Source organism: Helianthus annuus, chromosome 6 (genome assembly GCF_002127325.2).
Source record: "Helianthus annuus cultivar XRQ/B chromosome 6, HanXRQr2.0-SUNRISE, whole genome shotgun sequence".
NCBI classification, from domain to species: Eukaryota; Viridiplantae; Streptophyta; class Magnoliopsida; order Asterales; family Asteraceae; genus Helianthus; species Helianthus annuus.
Window position 1 is genome coordinate 13145113 of NC_035438.2, and position 24294 is coordinate 13169406.

At 40.1% G+C, this 24294-nt stretch overlaps 2 protein-coding genes across 2 annotated transcripts; both read right to left on the reverse strand.

Annotated features, from left to right (window-relative positions):
* Positions 1–554: 554 nt before the first annotated feature.
* Positions 555–1198, reverse strand: LOC110944414 (uncharacterized protein At4g26485-like). Its single transcript, XM_022186079.1, has 2 exons — positions 1045–1198; positions 555–949 (listed from the first exon to the last, which is right to left on the reverse strand). Exons 1-2 carry the CDS (start codon positions 1196–1198, stop codon positions 555–557), a joined length of 549 nt encoding a protein of 182 aa, XP_022041771.1.
* Positions 1199–5979: 4781 nt separating this feature from the next.
* On the reverse strand, positions 5980–6539 carry LOC118479497 (uncharacterized protein At4g26485-like). The gene is made up of 2 exons (XM_035974045.1): positions 6386–6539; positions 5980–6290 (listed from the first exon to the last, which is right to left on the reverse strand). The coding sequence occupies exons 1-2, from the start codon at positions 6537–6539 to the stop codon at positions 5980–5982; spliced, it is 465 nt and encodes a 154-aa protein (XP_035829938.1).
* Positions 6540–24294: the final 17755 nt, after the last annotated feature.

Consider the following 24294-nt stretch of genomic DNA (forward strand, 5'->3'; position numbering starts at 1 on the left):
ATCAACATGATGGAAGGCTAGTGATTGAAGATCGAGTGATAGAGACATGGATTGTACGGAATGGGTGGTCATGTAATCTGTATTAGTATGTTATTATCGATAATTTAATGAAAGATAAACAATGTAGTTCCTTACATGTGTTGTTAAATGATTTTCAAGTATAAAGAAACGTTTTAAGAAAGATAAACAATGTAGTTCCTTACACTCAATAAACATCAGTTTTTTACAAGACTTAGCCCGGTTACAACCGATTAAATTCGATTGTAACTTTCTGGACAGATTTAGTTTCATCAAATCTTTTCAAATAATCTCACATTCTAACTTCACCTAGACATTTCATCAGACACTTGGAGTGCATACAACATAATTTTTTTTATCTTGAATATGAAAAAAAGGTAAAAGGAATAAATAAAAGATAAGTAGCATTCCATTGATAAAGATAACAAACTACATGGATAATTATAAGTTAGTGGGACCTTAATAATCACATAAGAGACCAAGAAAAAGATAGACTTGTACATATCTTTATTTAGCTAGCAAAAGAGGGTGGGTTTCTAAAATTCCTTCTCCATGAGCTTGAATTGAAGTACAAAGTCCTCGAAATTCTTAAATGTGATGGCATCAACAACCAGGTCGCTCTGACTCTTCATAACCTGGATCATATCCCAACCAGAGTAGTCGGCCTTTGCTTTCATGACCATATGAGCCTCTCCATATTCTCGGTGGATCATGCTCGTGGAAGATAGCACAAACTCTTTTGCGTTTTGAAAAGAGGGAGGGTGATAATAAATCACCCTATCAAAGACCCTCAGACACTTCTTATCGTCACCTCTTATACGCTTGTCATCATGCATCTTTTCGGGCTTTACTTCGGCCAGTACTTGAACGTTCAGACATTTGAGATTCTTCAGGTGAGTTATAATGTTGGTACTCTTAATGCTCTTGTCTCCTGCATTGCATGTAAGTTTAAGTTTTGATTAATGTATGTGTGTGTAATATAAATTATAATTATAAACAGCAACAAAAGATATATATGAATAATACCTATATTTTCAGGCCTACTGCAGATCATCATTCCCTCTTCGGGCTTCAACACCTCGGCGAGCCCATTAGAGAACACAAAGTTAGAATCACCGACCACCAACACCTTGTGCCAACTGGCGTATAGCCTCTCCACGATATTCCGAGGCATAGGCATGGTTCCGAAAGACCTAACCAAGGTTTTCATTACTTTGGAATTCATGTTTGTTGTTATTGATTCTCAGATTCATTGGTGCTTCTTATATAGGCACAGACAATGTTCTCAGACCTGGACCGGACCGGCCGGTCCGACCAGTCGGGCCGGGATCCGCCGCTTACGCCGGGCCGGTTAACCCCAACAAACCGTTTCTGCAGTTGGTCGGTGATTCTAACTTTGAGTTCTCTAATGGGCTCGGTGAGGTGTTGAAGCCCGACGAGGGAATGATGATCTGCAGCAGGCCTGAAAAGATAGGTATTATTCATATATATCTTTTGTTGTTGTTTTTAATTATAATATATATTACACACACGTACATTAATACAAACTTAAACTTACATGCAATGCAGGAGACAAGAGCATTAAGAGTACCAACATTATAACTCACCTGAAGAATCTCAAAAGTCTGAACGTTCAAGTACTGGCCGAAGTGAAGCCTGAAAAGATGCATGATGACAAGCGTATAAGAGGTGACGATAAGAAGCGTCCAAGGGTCTTTGATAGGGTGATTTATTATCACCCTCCTTCTTTTCAAAACGCAAAAGAGTTTGTGCTATCTTCCACTAGCATGATCCACAGAGAATATGGACAGGCTCATATGGTCATGAAAGCAAAGGCCGACTACTCTGGTTGGGATATGATTCAGGTTATGAAGAGTCAGAGCGACCTAGTTGTTGATGTCATCACATTTAAGAATTTCGAGGACTTTGTACTTCGAGTCAGGCTCATGGAGAAGGAATTTTAGAAACCCACCCTCTTTTGCTAGCTAAATAAAGATATGTACAAGTCTATCTTTTGCTTGGTCTCTTATGTGATTGTTAAGGTCCCACTAACTTATAACTATCCATGTAGTTCGTTATCTTTATCAATGGAATGCTACTTATCTTTTATTTATTCCTTTTACCTTTTTTTTTCATATTCAAGATAAAAAAAATATGTTGTATGCATTCCAAGTGTTTGATGAAATGTCTAGGTGAAGTTAGAATGTGAGATTATTTGAAAAGATTTGATGAAACTAAATATGTCCAGAAAGTTACAGTCGAATTTAATCGGTTGTAACCGGGCAAAGTCATGTAAGAAACTGATGTTTATTGAGTGTGTGATGAACTTCCAGGAAAAACCTTTCAAAACCAACTTGAATTTCATTTTTTCGACGAAAAATGAACGTTTTATGAATTTTTCCGTATCGAAGGTTCATGCTGCGTTTTCTGGCAGAATTTACGGCCTATTACGAATGTTATAACTCAATTTAGGAATTGAGTCATGATCTCAAAATTTTATTGTAGGTAGCTTCAGGAGGTTACGAAAATCTCTAACTAGAATTATGTCAATCGGATAATAGAGGATTTTTAAATGAATTTTTCCGTGGGCTGCAGTCAGAAAGTGATGAATCTGATTGCTGCTTAGTAAATGATTTTTTATAAATTTTTCATAGAGAGTTAGACTCTAAAAATATAACACAAGGATAATCCCTCCGAGGGGTACGTCACATAAAAAGATCGTAATTTTTTCAAGCTCGTAAGTACAGTAAGCGGACGTCCCAAAACAACCTATTTTCAGTGAATTGAGCTATGCATGTTAGTGAATGAATTGACTAATGAAAGTCAAATGTGGAATATGAATATGAATTTGATATGATCGTTAACATGTACAATTGTGTATGCTAACAAAAATGTGATTTTGATGACATGAAAGTATAGGGATCATGTCGCGATGGACTCAAGCATGAAGGCTAACGGGTCGAGAGGAGGCAAGGAAGCAGATAGAAACACGGATGCATAAGGTAAGTGATTTCCGGAATCACTTCTTAATTTGTTTAAATAAAGTTATGTACCAGTTATTTAATTTAAGCATGATAATAGAAGTCAAATAAGGTTTGATTGTACGAAATCGATGATTTTCGCTAGTAGACCGAACGGATCAAAATGAGGTCTTATTACTATACCGGAATGGTTGCATAAGTAATGATTATGGTATTATAATCGGGTAATGGGTAGCATTGTGTATAATCATGCTAATCGAGAAACGGAGACGCGGGTTAATAGTCAGAGGACTCGGTTGTGAGTTATGATTAAACGGATAAACAATTTCACGTATGGAAATTGTACTACAAAGTTCAATTACGTATAATTGAATGGGATGAATGAGTTTAACGCATACCGGGTATCGGGTGCATAAACCCCAAGTACAAAACTCCGGATAATGTAAAACTTTTATAATTATAATGTTCATGTAGGTCTTGGGTTAAAACAAATGTGTTGTTTGACGAAAATATGAACGGGTCGAATAATCCGTAAATGAATATTAAGCCGGAAACTCATAAGTTAAGAATTTCCTTAATCTGGATTTTGGATTTCAAGTTCACATGATAGAAAATCAAATTACGAAGATGTGGGAAGAAACGGGCGGTTAAACGGGTAAACGGTTTAAAGTTACGCAAGTGTTAGCGTTAACGAATGACGAAACGAAACCGTAGAAACACAAGGGACAGAGGGGGCGTCGACGACGCCAAGAGGGGCATTGCCGATGCCGAGTTCTGATGTTGGTTTTTTGAGGACGCCCTTTGGTGTGCAAATTTGCTGAAAATGTAATTTTTGACCCATCATGAGTTCTGTGCCTTCCGTAACTTATCTCGTGGCCTTTAAAGAGTCCCGAAATGTATTCCAAACTCATTGTAGAGTGTTTATGAGATACGATGAGTGCATACGTAAGTTTAAGAGGGAATGAAGTAACTCTAAACACACGTACAAGTATGGGTATGGATTTACCTCCATGTTAGAAATGGAATCCATAGGTAAGTATGTATAGAAATGAATACGTACGTAGGTCAATACGTATGAGACTTATTTATATGAATGTTTTTTATTGGGATATAAGTTAGTATAATCATATGAGACTGTAAATAGTATGCAAGAGTTTGTATGTAGGCATGTATGTATGTATGTATGTATGTATGTATGTATGTATGTATGTATGTATGTATGTATGTATGTATGTATGTATGTATGTATGTATGTATGTATGTATGTATGTATGTATGTATGTATGTATGTATGTATGTATGTATGTATGTATGTATGTATGTATGTATGTATGTATGTATGTATGTATGTATGTATGTATGTATGTATGTATGTATGTATGTATGTATGTATGTATGTATGTATGTATGTATGTATGTATGTATGTATGTATGTATGTATGTATGTATGTATGTATGTATGTATGTATGTATGTATGTATGTATGTATGTATGTATGTATGTATGTATGTATGTATGTATGTATGTATGTATGTCTGTGTGTGTGTGTGTGTGTGTGTATGTATGTATGTATGTATGTATGTATGTATGTATGTATGTATGTATGTATGTATGTATGTATGTATGTATGTATGTATGTATGTATGTATGTATGTATGTATGTATGTATGTATGTATGTATGTATGTATGTATGTATGTATGTATGTATGTATGTATGTATGTATGTATGTATGTATGTATGTATGTATGTATGTATGTATGTATGTATGTATGTATGTATGTATGTATGTATGTATGTATGTATGTATGTATGTATGTATGTATGTATGTATGTATGTATGTATGTATGTATGTATGTATGTATGTATGTATGTATGTATGTATGTATGTATGTATGTATGTATGTATGTATGTATGTATGTATGTATGTATGTATGTATGTATGTATGTATGTATGTATGTATGTATGTATGTATGTATGTATGTATGTATGTATGTATGTATGTATGTATGAATACACGTATGAATGTACGAATGCACGAAGTAGGAATTATCGCCCATATAGAATGGTGCATGTATGTATGTATACATGGTTTCAATACATTGGATATTTACGTTACTAATAGTGTGCCTTGAGAGTGAAATGTAATGCAGGTACATTATTGAAGTCTCACCAAGGATTAGACACCCAGAAGAAATGCTTAAATTAGAAAGATAACAGAATGGAAAGTATATGAGGATAGCACGTAACGAGACTCCATGATTATGAATCTTGTTTATATATATAATGTATGCTAATGTTACGAATGTATGTGGTGGGTGCAGGTGGTACAGATTCATGGATCACATGATGGAAGGCTAGTGATTGAAGATCGAGTGATAGAGACATGGATTGTACGGAATGGGTGGTCATGTAATCTGTATTAGTATGTTATTATCGATAATTTAATGAAAGATAAACAATGTAGTTCCTTACATGTGTTGTTAAATGATTTTCAAGTATAAAGAAACATTTTAAGAAAGATAAACAATGTAGTTCCTTACACTCAATAAACATCAGTTTTTTACAAGACTTAGCCCGGTTACAACCGATTAAATTCGATTGTAACTTTTTGGACAGATTTAGTTTCATCAAATCTTTTCAAATAATCTCACATTCTAACTTCACCTAGACATTTCATCAAACACTTGGAGTGCATACAGCATAATTTTTTTTATCTTGAATATGAAAAAAAGGTAAAAGGAATAAATAAAAGATAAGTAGCATTCCATTGATAAAGATAACAAACTACATGGATAATTATAAGTTAGTGGGACCTTAACAATCACATAAGAGACCAAGCAAAAGATAGACTTGTACATATCTTTATTTAGCTAGCAAAAGAGGGTGGGTTTCTAAAATTCCTTCTCCATGAGCTTGAATTGAAGTACAAAGTCCTCGAAATTCTTAAATGTGATGGCATCAACAACCAGGTCGCTCTAACTCTTCATAACCTGGATCATATCCCAACCAGAGTAGTCGGCCTTTGCTTTCATGACCATATGAGCCTCTCCATATTCTCGGTGGATTATGCTCGTGGAAGATAGCACAAACTCTTTTGCGTTTTGAAAAGAGGGAGGATGATAATAAATCATCCTATCAAAGACCCTCAGACACTTCTTATCGTCACCTCTTATACGCTTGTCATCATGCATCTTTTCGGGCTTCACTTCGGCCAGTACTTGAACGTTCAGACTTTTGAGATTCTTCAGGTGAGTTATAATGTTGGTACTCTTAATGCTCTTGTCTCCTGCATTGCATGTAAGTTTAAGTTTTGATTAATGTATGTGTGTGTAATATAAATTATAATTATAAACAGCAACAAAAGATATATATGAATAATACCTATCTTTTCAGGCCTACTGCAAATCATCATTCCCTCTTCGGGCTTCAACACCTCGGCGAGCCCATTAGAGAACTCAAAGTTAGAATCACCGACCACCAACACCTTGTGCCAACTGGCGTATAGCCTCTCCACGATATTCCGAGGCATAGGCATGGTTCCGAAAGACCTAACCAAGGTTTTCATTACTTTGGAATTCATGTTTGTTGTTATTGATTCTCAGATTCATTGGTGCTTCTTATATAGGCACAGACAATGTTCTCAGACCTGGACCGGACCGGCCGGTCCGACCAGTCGGGCCAGGATCCGCCGCTTACGCCGGGCCGGTTAACCCCAACAAACCGTTTCTGCAGTTGGTCGGTGATTCTAACTTTGAGTTCTCTAATGGGCTCGGCGAGGTGTTGAAGCCCGACGAGGGAATGATGATCTGCAGCAGGCCTGAAAAGATAGGTATTATTCATATATATCTTTTGTTGTGGTTTATAATTATAATTTATATTACACACACGTACATTAATCAAAACTTAAACTTACATGCAATGCAGGAGACAAGAGCATTAAGAGTACCAACATTATAACTCACCTGAAGAATCTCAAAAGTCTGAACGTTCAAGTACTGGCCGAAGTGAAGCCTGAAAAGATGCATGATGACAAGCGTATAAGAGGTGACGATAAGAAGCGTCCAAGGGTCTTTGATAGGGTGATTTATTATTACCCTCCCTCTTTTCAAAACGCAAAAGAGTTTGTGCTATCTTCCACTAGCATGATCCACCGAGAATATGGAGAGGCTCATATGGTCATGAAAGCAAAGGCCGACTACTCTAGTTGGGATATGATCCAGGTTATGAAGAGTCAGAGCGACCTGGTTGTTGATGTCATCACATTTAAGAATTTCGAGGACTTTGTACTTCGAGTCAGGCTCATGGAGAAGGAATTTTAGAAACCCACCCTCTTTTGCTATCTAAATAAAGATATGTACAAGTCTATCTTTTGCTTGGTCTCTTATGTGATTGTTAAGGTCCCACTAACTTATTATTATCCATGTAGTTCGTTATCTTTATCAATGGAATGCTACTTATCGTTTATTTATTCCTTTTACCTTTTTTTTCATATTCAAGATAAAAAAAAATATGTTGTATGCACTCCAAGTGTTTGATGAAATGTCTAGGTGAAGTTAGAATATGAGATTATTTGAAAAGATTTGATAAAACTAAATATGTCTAGAAAGTTACAGTTGAATTTAATCAGTTGTAACCGGGCAAGGTCATGTAAGAAACTGATGTTTATTGAGTGTGTGATGAATTTCCAGGAAAAACCTTTCAAACCCAACTGGAATTTCATTTTTTCGACGAAAAATGAACGTTTTATGAATTTTTCCGTATCAAAGGTTCAGTCAGCGTTTTCTGGCAGAATTTGCAGCCCATTACGAATGTCATAACTCAATTTAAGGATTGAGTCATGATCTCAAAATTTTATTGTAGGTAGCTTCAGGAGGTTATGAAAATCTCTAACTAGAATTATGTCAATCGGATAATCGAGGATTTTTAAATGAATTTTTCTGTGGGCTGTAGTCAGAAAGTGATGAATCTGATTGCTGCTTAGTAAATGATTTTTTATAAATTTTTCATAGAGAGTTAGACTCTAAAAATATAACACAAGGATAATCCCTCTGAGGGGAACGTTACGTAAAAAGATCGTAATTTTTGCAAGCTCGTAAGTACAGTAAGCGGATGGTACGTGCGTGACTATACATATTTTTACAATGAAATTACACACGAATTGGTTTTAAATTTATAAAAGTGATTATTACTTTTACATCAAAACACACACGAAAGAGGCAAGTGTACCCCGTCATATATGTAGTAAAGTATCGGTAAGAACCAAGTATCGATCCACGGAAATGGGCGGAGAAATAATACTAGACCTTTGTCACTAAATTACCGGTAAAAACATACTTTGTTTTGGTTTTTAATTAAACTAAAGTAAGCATAAATAAATACTTATAAAACATAGTAAATTATATATTAATAGCCTTGCTTAATACACAACCACAGCATGTCAACTAAGTCAGTTTTGGCACTAGAAGCATTCGGTCAATTTTCCATTTTGAGACAATTAGTATCCCTTTCGGGAATCCTAACATGACAATCATTCGGAAAGTTAAAACGATAGACACACTTTAACCACCTAAAATTGTTCTTTAACGTGCAATTGATAAATGTCTATGAAAATCTCCTAAAAATAAGTTAGTCATCCGTTAGGAGTTTTCTAACCTCACTTAATCAAGGAAAGCAACACCGATAAACACAATGCAACCACCGAGACAAGCATAAACTAGATTAAATCACAACCGAGTTCATTTTACAAATCTTGCACATAAATTCACCAAGATAGCAATTTTGGCCGAAACTACTAACTAAGCTAACAAATCATGGCAAGAATTCGTAACAACACCATCTAACCCGTTAGAGTCCTTCCGTGAGGGCAAGCTCTCTTGATTAATAATAATTGCATTTTATTAAACCACTAACCCGTTAGAGTATCATGGTGCCTACATTTTAACCAAGTTAAACTAGTTAACCAAATTAAAAGTTTACTAATACATGATTAAATAAGCTTCATTTTGCAACTATCTTACCTAACCAAGCACCAATCATCCAACACAATTACTTATAATCAAGAAATCAATATCAATAACAAGGTTGCAAACTAATCATCAAAGATAATCATAGAAAATACTTCAAAATGTCATTACAAACATAGATTAACATACTAATCAAGCAAGGGATTGTTGTGTTTTTGCCCAAAGGCTTACATTAATACAATAATAATCAGTCTAAATGCTTGAAATGTAACAAAAGTATGGAAAGATTTGAGAAACCAAACCATAAACAAGCATAAGAATGAGAATCTGGATAGTAAATGAGCAAAACCGGGCAATGTGGCTTGAATCCGAGTGAAAGCAGCAGCCTTCGGAGCCTCAAAATCGCCTGCAGAGCTCCCAAAATGTCCAGAGTTCCGTCTAAAATGGTGCTGTTCTGTTTAAATGCTTTTCCGAAGTCGCACGGCCGTTCTTCCGATCACACGACCGTGCACTTTAAGCATTATTGGTGGTGGGCCACCATACTGCGTGACGTCACAGATCGTTGACTGGTCTTCGGTCACGCACGGTCGTTCTTGGCTTGGCACGACCGTTCTTTTCCGGCATTTGGCTTGCACGCCTTGACTTGTGGTCGTTCCACTCCGAGATGTTGTTTGATCTCGGATCCGCACGACCGTTCTCCATGAGGAACGACCGTGCATTTTCGGGTTTGCCTTCATTGCCTTGCACGGTGAGTTGCACGCCTGGTTCATCGCCGGGACTTTCTTGTTTGTCGGATATGCACGGTCGTGCATATGGCCGCATGACCGTGCCAAACGCCCAGGTCAGTCTTTTTCCACAGAATCTTCGCAGCTTCATCGTTTTGTCCGGAAAGTCCTCGTTTTTGGTATCATCTCGTCTGGTATGCTGTTTTAGGCCTGTAAACCAAAATGTAGATAATTAAGTATCCGAATGACGGTTTTACGGCCGAAAACGCATAAAATGGGGGTAAAACGGGGGACTAAAATATGTGTAAATTAGCGAATATCAAATCTCCCCACACTTGAACCTTGCTTGTCCTCAAGCAAGCAGAACTAAAAAGCAATAAAAGACGGAAAGAAACAAGTACGATAATTTACACACTATTTTATTGAAAACTACTATAAACGGTTGGCCGGTTTGTCGAAAGACATCATCAAAAGACTAAAACCCAACAAGCATATGCAATTATAATAGCGACAACCAAAAAGCCGTGACTTCACATTTAATTGACTCGACATGTTAATCTTCACACGACTCACAATATTCACACACACTCGGTTTTATTTATGAAACATACATAAAATGTGTATGTGCAAACACTCAACGCCTAGTCAATGAAACATGTAATATCATAAGCTTGTCATAAGATCTCGTCTCCACCAACTAACATGCAAATAAGTGTAAATCAAGAGGTCTTTACGGGTTGTAACGTTAGGCTTGGGCGAAGGGTATGGATGTAGACATTTAAAGTGGCGAAAATGGTTAAAACTCGGTTTTAGCGTTTAACTAGCAAGAACATAATACAATTATACATACAAACGCCTTAAAAAGGCGACTAAAGCGCAATCGAGCTTATCAACGAAATTTTAACATTTAAGCATTCAAAATTGCTCGATTTCTATCAACTTCACCCTATTTTAGGGTGTTTTATTTTCTGGGTTGTGTTTTTTTTTTTTTTTTTTTTTAAATAACTATACAATAAACCGAAACAAATGCTAGTTAAACGATTATTTTGTCCGAGTTTCAACACTAAAAAGGGTTTAAAAACATAAAAGGCTAAATTTGGCTAAGTGGGCGATAATGTGGGTAAACAAAGGTAAACGGGAAGGCTCGACATGGTTAATCCTAAAGGGTAATATCAGGTGAACGGGAAGCACAACACAAAGAACAAGGCTTACAACAAAGGGGTAATCTAAGTGCCTCTATCACTTTTACACGAATTCACAAGTTCATGGTCTTAACAAGCATACTAGTGACAAATTCTAAATTACACATAACATCCGGCTCACTCCTATATCCGAAATGAACAAATATATAACAATAGGCTCAAATATGCTCACGTAACGGATGGAATGGGTAAAAGTGTGAAAATTATCATGTAAGTCTTTCTTTGTTTGTCACGCTTTCCGGTTTTCTTTTTCAAAAATATTTTGCTTGTCGAGTTTTTATCAAGTCCGATGCTTTCTAAAACACAACCAACCGGTTTATTTACTAATATATATACAAAAATACAGGTATTTTTGAATGATTTTTCTGAATTTTCTGATTTTTTTTTTATATATAAATGAGGACAAACAAAGTTAACAAAGTTAACCCCCTCCCCACACTTGAACTTCGCATTGTCCCCAATGCGAAACCCGAAATATAGAGAAAAAGGATAATGGTACTCCCCTCAAGATGATATCTGATGAATCGAGGCTTCCAAAGCTGCGTCTGTCATATGCTCCTGTGAAAGACCTGATAGCCACAATCTGCAAATATGTCATATGGTACAGCGCAACAGAACAGTAACAGAATAAACCCAAATAAACCATAATTTACATAAATACTACTAGTTCAAACAAAGACATAACATAAAGCAAAATGTTTAAAAAGTACAATACAGTCCGAGGGTGTTCGAAATAGTATGCAAAAAGAACACCCGAAATAACAACTACTAATAATAACCATAAAAACCACCAACGAAAATCACCATCAACGCCTACTCGTCAACATCGTCATCGTGTCTCGTGAAGGACGGGCCCGCACCACCGTAACCAGGAGGGTTCCACGGTGGGAACTCTGGAGGGTTCTGGAAGTAGTTGGGATATGCATGGCGCATCTCCCCAAATAGGTACGAAAACCCGGCACTCACCCCCTGATACAAGCTCTCCTGGCTCTGCCTCAGCTGATCCTGACTGGTCCGCAGCTGATCCTGACTGACCCGGATCTGGTCCTGGCTGGTCCTGATCTGATCGATATACGTACCATGTTGTTCCTGCGTGACCCGCATTTGCTGGAACTGCTGATAAAATTCAGGCCAATCCTGATGTTGGTAGAACTCGTGGTGCTGCGGCTGGTGTGGTGGTGTGTGTGGCTGGTGCTGCTCGTGCATCTCTACATCTTCTTCATCTTCCTCTGCTGGGAGCGGGGGTAACGGGTCCCAGACCTCGTTATTCAGCCCCCTCAACCTATCCCCGTGATCAGTCTCGACAATAACCCCCATCGCTTTCAGCGATCTGATGTCGACATGCACCCCCTCAGTAATCAGGGTGAGACTCTGAAGTACCTCATCAGTCATAAGATGCTCATTGTAAGCAATTTCGGTCACATACTGACCGCCATGTATTTGACTGCTAGGAGTCCTCCCTGAACACTTCATAAAGTATTCAGCCATACGCGCCGCTAAGTTAATTGGCGCCTTCTCCACCAATGCGTAAAGAAAAATCAGATCTGGTGTTGGACAGTTACCAAGACTGTCCATGCGCCCGCATATAGTGTGGCTGAATACATGGTGCATCACTCACACCAGAGGGTCTTTAAGTCGCGAAGCTTTTGACATTCTGGGGTTGTATGGATCCCCAACAGCATTTACAGCCCAAAACTCATCCCTTGCTGCATCAGACGGGAAAGTGAACTGCTCTGTGAAGACACTGGCATCATCCATGTCTTCCCTAGTGTAAATACCGAGTCTCCTTCCCAGACGACCAACCGACCACCGGTGCCATCTACCACACAATCGGAAAGCTATCCGCTCCTTGTGGCGGAATTTGGGTCGTCGAGCAGCAACTGGCTTCTCGTAAGCATACGATGCAAAGAACTCGATGGTAAGCTCCAAGTAAACGGGTCGGTTGCAACCGACCAAATTTATTAATGGACGACTCATCATATTTTCCAAACGATCATATTGATTCAGTTCTTGCATCACTTCCCAATCAAGCCATCTTGGGACTCCGAATTGCCCCCTCCGGGCCCATAATTCGTCTCTTTTTGGAATGCACAAAGCTTCACGCTCGTTGTTAGGATCGAACTGTAGGAAGGGATGATTCATCTGTAATGGGGAACATTGTTAGAAAGACAGAAATAGGAGAAAATGGAATTGAAAACAGCCGAGCAGCAATTTATGAAGTTTCTGTCCAACTGATCTGGGCAAATGGCACGAGCGTGCTTCGATATGCACGGTCGTGCATATCCGAGAATTAACAGTCAAGCCCAGTGAATGTCGGACAGGCACGTCCGTTCCTTAAGCGGAACGACCGTGCAACATCGGACACAAGCTGATATCGTTGAACCACCCGGAATCGCACGACCGTTCCTACAAGGAACGACCGTGCCACAACAGACGTGCAGTTTTTCGGACCCCTGATCTAGTAACAGCCTGATTTTTCGCAAATTTCAACAAGTATTTGGGCTAACAGGGGTCGGAATCACAATCGGGTGTTCACGATACTTCGATTTAACAAAGGTTAGGGTTTCGATTTGTTTATGAAGAGAACCCTAATAAATCCCTTGTTGAATCGGAAGAAATCTACCTAGAAAGCAAGAAATCATGAAATCTAACACTAGAGACGTACCGTGCGAAGTTGGGTGCGAGATCGTGCGAAGAATCGTGCGATTTGGCGTAAAAACCGCTCTGGAACGGCTGCAGCTGCTAGGGTTCGCGAATGAGAGACTTGGCTGCAGATGAGGGTTTATATATTGTGCAAAATGACAAAACTGCCCCCAGCCTGCCGCACGGTCGTTCGCCGATTGGCACGGTCGTTCGCCGATTGGCACGGTCGTGCGGAACCGGCGACTCTCATTTTCCTCGGTGATGCACCGAGGGTGCGACTCGCCGTGCCAAATCCTAGAAAACGCACGGTCGTGCGGATCGTGGCACGGGCGTGCATCAGCTGCAGATCAGAATTTTCTGCAGAATGCATTTTCAGCAACTGTTTTGGCCGTTTTTCGCCATTTTTTCGACACGCCAACTGTTCTAACAATATTGCAACATAGAACCTTCGCCCGGCACGAATAGAAACTGTACAAACTATCGGAAACTACCTAACTAACCTAAATTACGCTAAAACTATAAAAACATAAAAATGGACAATTTTGCCCCTATAACGCCAAAGACGCTCCTGCTACATTTTTGTCGGCGAGTCAGTAGCGTAGACTCATGCTAAATTTTTGTCGACGAGTCGATAGCAAGACTCCAAGCTAAAACTAGAAAAATAAATCCTAAATGACTAAACTACCCCTAAAGCGTAAAATACGCTCTTGCTGCATTTTTGATCCACGAGTCAGAAGCGTAGACTCTCTCCTCCCCACACTTATGATGTGTGCGGGGTTTGGAGTTCAATAACCTCCATCACCGACTTTGTCGGCCCGGCAACGTATGACTTCAAGCGATGCCCATTTACTTTGAAAATAACGCCGTCCGCGTTCTCTATTGCAACAGTCCCATACGGAAATATCTCTTTAACCGTGTATGGGCCTGTCCAACGTGAATGGAGCTTTCCGGGAAATAAGCGCAACCGCGAGTTGTAAAGAAGGACAAGATCGCCCGCTTGGAATTCTTTGTGGTCCTTCAAGCGTTTATCATGCAATCTCTTCGTGCGCTCCTTGTATAACACGGAGTTCTCATAAGCGCATTGTCGCAACTCTTCCAACTCGTGAATCTGGAGGAACCGGGCTTCACCTCCGGCTTTTAGGTCCAGATTTGCGGTCTTTAGCACCCACATCGCTTTGTGTTCCAGCTCAACCGGTAGATGGCATGCCTTTCCGTAAACAAGCCTAAAGGGAGTAGTCCCAATAGGCGTCTTGTAAGCCGTACGGAAGGCCCACAACGCTTCATCAAGCTTATCTGACCAATCCTTGCGATTTGCACCTACTGACCGCTCAAGGATTCTTTTTAGCCCCCGGTTCGTGACTTCCACCTGCCCGCTTGTCTGTGGATGATAGGGCGTGGATAGACGGTGATGCACACCGTAACGGGACAAAGCTCTCTCGAGCTGTGTATTGCAAAAATGCGTCCCTCTGTCACTGATAAGCGCTTTCGGAGCGCCGAACCGGGCAAATAAGCTTTTCAAAAATCTCACGACCACCCTGGCATCATTGGTGGGTAAGGCCTGCGCCTCCGCCCACTTCGATACATAGTCAACCGCGACCAGGATGTACTTATTACCTCGTGAGGGGGGAAATGGTCCCATGAAGTCTATCCCCCAGATATCAAAGACTTCACAAACCTGAATCCAGGTCTGAGGCATTTCATCACGTGCCGATATATTTGTCGCTCTCTGGCAAGCATCGCACGCTCTAACCCAACTCTGCGCATCACGAAATATAGTAGGCCAATAAAACCCGGAGTCCAACACTTTCTTGGCGGTAAAGTTGGCTCCATGGTGGCCTCCGGTAGGTCCCTCGTGACAGTGGCGCAGAATATCGGTCGCCTCCTTTCCTGAAACACACCTCCTAATCACCTGATCAGCACCAACCCGAAACAAGTAAGGGTCATCCCAAATGTAGTGCTTGACATCCGAAAAGAATTTCCTCTTTTGCTGGTGAGTCAACCCTTTAATCAGAATCCCACAAGCAAGATAGTTCGCAATGTCAGCGAACCATGGCGACTCATCGCATATCTCGACACTCATCAAAGACTCGTGTGGGAAGTTGTCATTTATGGAATCCCAACGCGCGTCCACGATGTCTCCATGCTCTAACCGAGATAGATGGTCAGCCGCTACATTCAACGCACCCTTTTTATCTTCAATCTCAATATCAAACTCCTGCAGCAACAAGATCCACCTGATCAGACGTGGCTTAGCGTCCTGCTTGCTGAAGAGATATCGGATGGCAGCGTGATCAGTATACACAACGGTTTTCGAAAGCACCAAGTACGATCTAAATTTGTCAAATGCGAAGACGACCGCCAAGAGCTCTTTTTCAGTCGTGGTATAATGCTCTTGAGCGTCGTGAAGAGTTTTGCTCGCATAATAGATCGGGTGAAAGTGCTTTTCTCTCTTTTGACCGAGAACGGCCCCTATGGCGTAATCACTCGCGTCGCACATAATCTCAAACGGCAAACTCCAGTCCGGTGCAACTAAAATAGGGGCCTCAATCAACTTTTGCTTGAGAAGGTCAAAGGCTCTCAAGCAATCATCTCCGAATATGAACGGAGCGTCTTTCTCCAACAGACGGGTCATGGGTCTGGCGATTTTTGAAAAATCTTTAATGAATCGCCGATAGAACCCGGCATGTCCGAGAAAGCTCCGTATCGCTCTAACAGAGGTGGGAGGCGGAAGTCGGGAAATGATATCCACTTTGGCTGGATCGACCTCCATACCAGCATGCGAAATCTTGTGCCCCAGAACTATGCCCTCCTTCACCATGAAGTGGCATTTCTCCCAGTTCAGGACCAGATTCGTCTCCTCGCACCTCTTCAACATTTTCCTCAAATTTTCCAAACAGTGATCGAAGGAATCCCTAAATACCGAAAAATCATCCATGAAAACCTCCATGGAATCCTCGATCATGTCATGGAAAATTGCAACCATGCATCTCTGGAAGGTTGCTGGTGCATTACATAACCCAAAAGGCATCCGCCGGTAGGCGAATGTGCCGAAGGGGCATGTAAAGGTAGTCTTCTCCTGATCCTCAGGAGCGATAGGAATCTGAAAGTACCCAGAGAATCCGTCAAGGAAACAGTAATATAACTTCCCCGACAGACGTTCCAACATCTGGTCGATGAATGGAAGCGGGAAGTGATCCTTGCGAGTAGCATCATTGAGCTTGCGGTAGTCAATGCAAACTCGCCACCCAGTGACGGTACGGGTAGGAATTAGCTCATTCCTATCATTCGAGACTACAGTCATACCACCTTTCTTAGGTACAACCTGCACCGGACTCACCCATACAGAGTCAGAAATAGGATAAATCATGCCGGCATCCAACAATTTAATCACCTCCTTCTTCACCACGTCCTGCATATTTGGACTTAAACGCCTCTGATGTTGTGCACATGGTTTGTACTCGTCTTCCATCAGAATCTTGTGAGTACAAAAAGAAGGATTGATGCCCTTGATATCCATGATTTTCCATGCAATGGCTCTCTTATGAAGTCTCAGAACCTCGAGAAGCCGAATTTTCTCATCCTTTTCCAACGATGCCGAAATTATGACCGGTAGGCGACGCTCCTCGTCTAGAAATGCGTACTCGAGATGTGGCGGGAGTTCCTTTAACTCCAAAGGCGTCGGATCATCAACCGAAGGCTCTGTTTCCCCCTTTTTCACATGGTCAATTTCAAGAAATCTCTCCGGACTCTGGGAACCATCGTCACCAATCTGATAGGTTGGCTGCTCGAAATCGTGGCCCTCCTGCGTAATGCCAATCAGGTCCCCACACGACAGACGTGTGTCCGAATCAATCTCATCAATAGTACCTTGAAAATGAGAGCAAACACATGCATCGACAATGTCGACGTAATAAAGCTTGTCATCGTGACATTGCGGATGTTGCATCGATCTTTTGATATCGAATGTCACGTGCTCATCATTCACTCGGAGCGTGATTTGGCCAGCTGCCACATCAACAATCGTCCTTGCTGTATTGAGGAAAGGACGTCCAAGTATCAAAGGTACCCTTGAATCTTCATCCATGTCAAGGATAACAAAGTCCACGGGGAAAACAAATTTATCGATTTTTACAAGCATGTTTTCCACAAATCCGCGCGGATACTTTATTGAGCGATCTGCCAACCGAATGCTCATCCTAGTGGGTGACGGCTCACCCAGATCCAGTTTAGTAAAAACCTTATATGGAATAAGGTTAATACTCGCTCCCAAGTCAGCCAACGCATGGCTAACAGACATGTTTCCAATCAAACACGGGAGCGTGAAACTACCAGGATCTCCCATTTTCGTGGGCAGACGGTTTTGCAGAACGGCGGAACAAGTCTCATTCATCACCACACACGATATATCCTCGAGCTTCTGTTTATTTGAGAGGATATCCTTAAGGAATTTCGCATACTTTGGCATCTGGGCCAAGGCTTCAACAAACGGTATATTGATGTGTAGTTGCTTAAACAACTCAAGGAACTTACCGTATTGTTCTTCATTCTTCTGCTTCTTCAGCCTGCCTGGATAAGGTACCGGAGGAGTGTAATCTTTGACCGGCTCCTGGACTTGTGCTGTACTTGCTGGGCGTAGCCTGGCTTGCACCTCGTCCGGTGTGTCAGTCGGGACCGCTTCAGTGATCGGTACTGAGTCCGATATGACGGGTCCGGTAGTTTTTCCACTCCTGGTCATCACAGCATTTACATCCCTCTGTCCGCCCGGGTTTGGTTCTGTATTACCCGGAAGACCGCCTGGGGGCCTTTTGGACATCATCTGTGCCAGCTGACCAACCTGATTCTCGATATTCTGAATCGAGGCCTTCTGACTCCTCATTTCTCCCTCGTTAGCCAGAAAACGATCCTCGCTTTGTTGGTATCGTTTTTCAGAGCTAGAGAGAAGCTGAGCCATCATATCCTCCAGCTTGGAATTGGACTGAGGGGCCTGTTGCTGGGAGCTACTCCCAGTGCCCTGATTCTGGTACGAATATGGACGCTGCTGGTAGGGTTGATTGTACTGCTGGTATTGCTGACCCTGCTGAGGCGCTGGAGCACGCTGAGTGAACCCCAATGGGTTCTGATTTCCTGCATTCGCTCGCCACCCAAAATTTGGGTGATTTCTCCATCCGGGATTATAGGTGTTGCTGTACGGGTTGTTCTGCGGCCTTACTTGATTACTCACAAAATCTACCTCTTCCTGGCCCTCATATACGACTCCCTGAAAACATGCCCCAGGCTCGTGTGACACTCCGCACTGGTCACATCCCGAGCCAGCATGCGCAATCATCTGGGACTTGATGTAAGAGCCGAGAGTTGTGCAGTAATGGCCGTGTAATAGTCTACAGCATGAACTCCTGAGCGAGATGATGATGATGTTGCCCGACCTCTATCTCCATCCCGACGAGAGCTGGATTTCAACGCAGCTTTCTCGATAATATCATACGCTTCAGTCGGCGTCTTAGTTCCAAGATCGCCGCCCGCGTTCACGTCTAATCGCTCATGCGTGTTATAGTTGAGCCCCTGATAGAACGTCAAAACCAGCTGTCGCTTGGAGAAGCCGTGATGTGGCACATCAATCAATAAATCCTTGAATCTCTCCCAAGCTGCATGCAACGACTCGCCCTCGTCTTGGCGAAAGGAAACAATCCGGTTCCGTAGTTTGTTCGTTTTCTCAGGTGGAAAATATTTCTGCATAAACTGCTCCGCCAACTGATTCCAGGTCCTGATGGACCCAGCAGGAAGTGACATAAGCCAAGCTCTAGCTTTGTCACGTAACGAAAACGGAAACAACCTCAACCGAATTGCGTCCTCTGAAACACCAGTCATCCTAAATGTCGAACAAATAGCAAGAAAAGCAGCGATATGCCTCCCGGGATCCTCATGCTCACGTCCGTCGAACTGCACCGAATTCTGCAACATGTTAATAACACTAGATTTAATTTCAAAATTAGGTGCATCTATAGTGGGCTGAAGGATACTCGGCTCCAGGCCTGCCCTTCCGGGCTGATTTGTTTCATTCAATGGTCGGTCGTCGTCCGCCATGACGACTCTCTCCTCTTCCTCTAAGCTTTCGTCTTCAGAGATAATCACCGGCTCGTCAATTGCATTTGCAATGCGTTGTGCAACGACGAGTGACCTTTCGCGCAGCCTCCTACTTCTTCTAAGATTATGCGCTGGTTCGTCAGTCGGCTCAGCAATAGCGGGCGCGGGAGTTGAGGACATCAACCTGCAAACGAAAGACTGACACAATGAATATTTTATTATTAAAATAATGCTTTTTTTTTGCTGAATAAAAGCAGAATATGTATAAATATAGGCTGTAAAATTTATAAAAATCCGAAAATGGGCCGAAATTTTTATAAAAATTAAAGCAATGGAAATAATCGAATCGGCTAGTTCAAAAACGATTTTTAAGAGCCGAAAACTCAAAGAATAAATGAATCAATAAATCCGGATTTGAACAAATAAATAGAATAAAAATTTACAAATGTACAAAACAATCACAAAAATGAATAAATTCAATTAAAAACAAGAAATATTAACAGATAAATCAACGAATAAATAATCACGAAAGTATACACAAATATTAACAAGTATATACACCGATAACACAATGACTCGGGTCGTTCCTAAAACTCGCCGATTCCCCGGCAGCGGCGCCAAAAACTTGGTACGTGCGTGACTATACATATTTTTACAATGAAATTACACACGAATTGGTTTTAAATTTATAAAAGTGATTATTACTTTTACATCAAAACACACACGAAAGAGGCAAGTGTACCCCGTCATATATGTAGTAAAGTATCGGTAAGAACCAAGTATCGATCCACGGAAATGGGCGGAGAAATAATACTAGACCTTTGTCACTAAATTACCGGTAAAAACATACTTTGTTTTGGTTTTTAATTAAACTAAAGTAAGCATAAATAAATACTTATAAAACATAGTAAATTATATATTAATAGCCTTGCTTAATACACAACCACAGCATGTCAACTAAGTCAGTTTTGGCACTAGAAGCATTCGGTCAATTTTCCATTTTGAGACAATTAGTATCCCTTTCGGGAATCCTAACATGACAATCATTCGGAAAGTTAAAACGATAGACACACTTTAACCACCTAAAATTGTTCTTTAACGTGCAATTGATAAATGTCTATGAAAATCTCCTAAAAATAAGTTAGTCATCCGTTAGGAGTTTTCTAACCTCACTTAATCAAGGAAAGCAACACCGATAAACACAATGCAACCACCGAGACAAGCATAAACTAGATTAAATCACAACCGAGTTCATTTTACAAATCTTGCACATAAATTCACCAAGATAGCAATTTTGGCCGAAACTACTAACTAAGCTAACAAATCATGGCAAGAATTCGTAACAACACCATCTAACCCGTTAGAGTCCTTCCGTGAGGGCAAGCTCTCTTGATTAATAATAATTGCATTTTATTAAACCACTAACCCGTTAGAGTATCATGGTGCCTACATTTTAACCAAGTTAAACTAGTTAACCAAATTAAAAGTTTACTAATACATGATTAAATAAGCTTCATTTTGCAACTATCTTACCTAACCAAGCACCAATCATCCAACACAATTACTTATAATCAAGAAATCAATATCAATAACAAGGTTGCAAACTAATCATCAAAGATAATCATAGAAAATACTTCAAAATGTCATTACAAACATAGATTAACATACTAATCAAGCAAGGGATTGTTGTGTTTTTGCCCAAAGGCTTACATTAATACAATAATAATCAGTCTAAATGCTTGAAATGTAACAAAAGTATGGAAAGATTTGAGAAACCAAACCATAAACAAGCATAAGAATGAGAATCTGGATAGTAAATGAGCAAAACCGGGCAATGTGGCTTGAATCCGAGTGAAAGCAGCAGCCTTCGGAGCCTCAAAATCGCCTGCAGAGCTCCCAAAATGTCCAGAGTTCCGTCTAAAATGGTGCTGTTCTGTTTAAATGCTTTTCCGAAGTCGCACGGCCGTTCTTCCGATCACACGACCGTGCACTTTAAGCATTATTGGTGGTGGGCCACCATACTGCGTGACGTCACAGATCGTTGACTGGTCTTCGGTCACGCACGGTCGTTCTTGGCTTGGCACGACCGTTCTTTTCCGGCATTTGGCTTGCACGCCTTGACTTGTGGTCGTTCCACTCCGAGATGTTGTTTGATCTCGGATCCGCACGACCGTTCTCCATGAGGAACGACCGTGCATTTTCGGGTTTGCCTTCATTGCCTTGCACGGTGAGTTGCACGCCTGGTTCATCGCCGGGACTTTCTTGTTTGTCGGATATGCACGGTCGTGCATATGGCCGCATGACCGTGCCAAACGCCCAGGTCAGTCTTTTTCCACAGAATCTTCGCAGCTTCATCGTTTTGTCCGGAAAGTCCTTGTTTTTGGTATCATCTCGTCTGGTATGCTGTTTTAGGCCTGTAAACCAAAATGTAGATAATTAAGTATCCGAATGACGGTTTTACGGCCGAAAACGCATAAAATGGGGGTAAAACGGGGGACTAAAATATGTGTAAATTAGCGAATATCAGCGGACGTCCCAAAACATCATATTTTCAGTTAATTGAGTTATGCATGTTAGTGAATGAATTGACTAATGAAAGTCAAATGTGGAATATGAATATGAATTTGATATGATCGTTAACATGTACAATTGTGTATGCTAACAAAAATGTGATTTTGATGACATGAAAGTATAGTGATCATGTCGAGATGGACTCAAGCACGAAAGGCTAACGGGTCGAGAGGAGGCAAGGAAGCAGATAGGAACACGGATGCATAAGGTAAGTGATTTCCGAAATCACTTCTTAATTTGTTTAAGTAAAGTTATGTACCAGTTATTTAATTTAAGCATGATAATAGAAGTCAAATAAGGTTTGGTTGTACGAAATCGATGATTTTCGCTAGTAGACCGAACTGATCAAAATGAGGTCTTATTGCTATACCGGAATGGTTGCATAAGTAATGATTATGGTATTATAATCGGGTAATGGGTAGCATTGTGTATAATCATGCTAATCGAGAAACGGAGACGCGGGTTAATAGTCAGAGGACTCGGTTGTGAGTTATGATTAAATGGATAAACAATTTCACGTATGGAAATTGTACTACAAAGTTCAATTACGTATAATTGAATGGGATGAATGAGTTTAACGCATACCGGGTATCGGGTGCATAAACCCCAATTACAAAATTCCGGATAATGTAAAACTTTTATAATTATAATGTTCATGTAAGTCTTGGGTTAAAACAAATGTGTTGTTTGATGAAAATATGAACGGGTCGAATAATCCGTAAATGAATATTAAGCCGGAAACTCATAAGTTAAGAATTTCCTTAATCTGGATTTTGGATTTCAAGTTCACATGATAGAAAATCAAATTACGAAGATGTGGGAAGAAACGGGAGGTTAAACGGGTAAACGGTTTAAAGTTACGCAAGTGTTAGCGTTAACGAACGACGAAACGAAACCGTAGAAACACAAGCGACAGAGGGGGCGTCGACGACGCTAAGAAGGGCAATGCCGATGCCGTGTTCTGATGTTGGTTTTTTGTGGACGCCCTTTGGTGTGCAAATTCGCTGAAAATGTAATTTTTGACCCATCATGAGTTCTGTGCCTTCCGTAACTTATCTCGTGGCCTTTAAAGAGTCCCGAAATGTATTCCAAACTCATTGTAGAGTGTTTATGAGATACGATGAGTGCATACGTAAGTTTAAGAGGGAATGAAATAACTCTAAACACACGTACAAGTATGGGTATGGATTTACCTCCATGTTAGAAATGGAATCCATAGGTAAGTATGTATAGAAATGAATACGTACGTAGGTCAATACGTATGAGACTTATTTATATGAATGTTTTTGATTGGGATATAAGTTAATATAATCATATGAGACTGTAAATAGTATGCAAGAGCTTGTATGTAGGCATGTATGTATGTATGTATGTATGTATGTATGTATGTATGTATGTATGTATGTATGTATGTATGTATGTATGTATGTATGTATGTATGTATGTATGTATGTATGTATGTATGTATGTATGTATGTATGTATGTATGTATGTATGTATGTATGTATGTATGTATGTATGTATGTATGTATGTATGTATGTATGTATGTATGTATGTATGTATGTATGTATGTATGTATGTATGTATGTATGTATGTATGTATGTATGTATGTATGTATGTATGTATGTATGTATGTATGTATGTATGTATGTATGTATGTATGTATGTATGTATGTATGTATGTATGTATGTATGTATGTATGTATGTATGTATGTATATGTATGTATGTATGTATGTGTATGTATGTATGTATGTATGTATGTATATGTATGTATGTATGTATGTATGTATGTATGTATGTATGTATGTATGTATGTATGTATGTATGTGTATGTATGTATGTATGTATGTATGTATGTATGTATGTATGTATGTATGTATGTATGTATGTATGTATGTATGTATGTATGTATGTATGTATGTATGTATGTATGTATGTATGTATGTATGTATGTATGTATGTATGAATATACGTATGAATGTACGAATGCACGAAGTAGGAATTATCGCCCATATAGAATGGTGCATGTATGTATGTATACATGGTTTCAATACGTTGGATATTTACGTTACTAATAGTGTGCCTTGAGAGTGAAATGTAA

Bases quoted from the DNA above. Each gene is read 5' to 3' on its own strand.
- LOC110944414 (XM_022186079.1), bottom strand. From the start codon at position 1,198: ATGCCTATGCCTCGGAATATCGTGGAGAGGCTATACGCCAGTTGGCAC. The intron at 950-1,044 runs GTATTATTCATA...CATGCAATGCAG, and splicing joins CAGTAGGCCTGAAAATATAG to GAGACAAGAGCATTAAGAGT.
- LOC118479497 (XM_035974045.1), bottom strand. From the start codon at position 6,539: ATGCCTATGCCTCGGAATATCGTGGAGAGGCTATACGCCAGTTGGCAC. The intron at 6,291-6,385 runs GTATTATTCATA...CATGCAATGCAG, and splicing joins CAGTAGGCCTGAAAAGATAG to GAGACAAGAGCATTAAGAGT.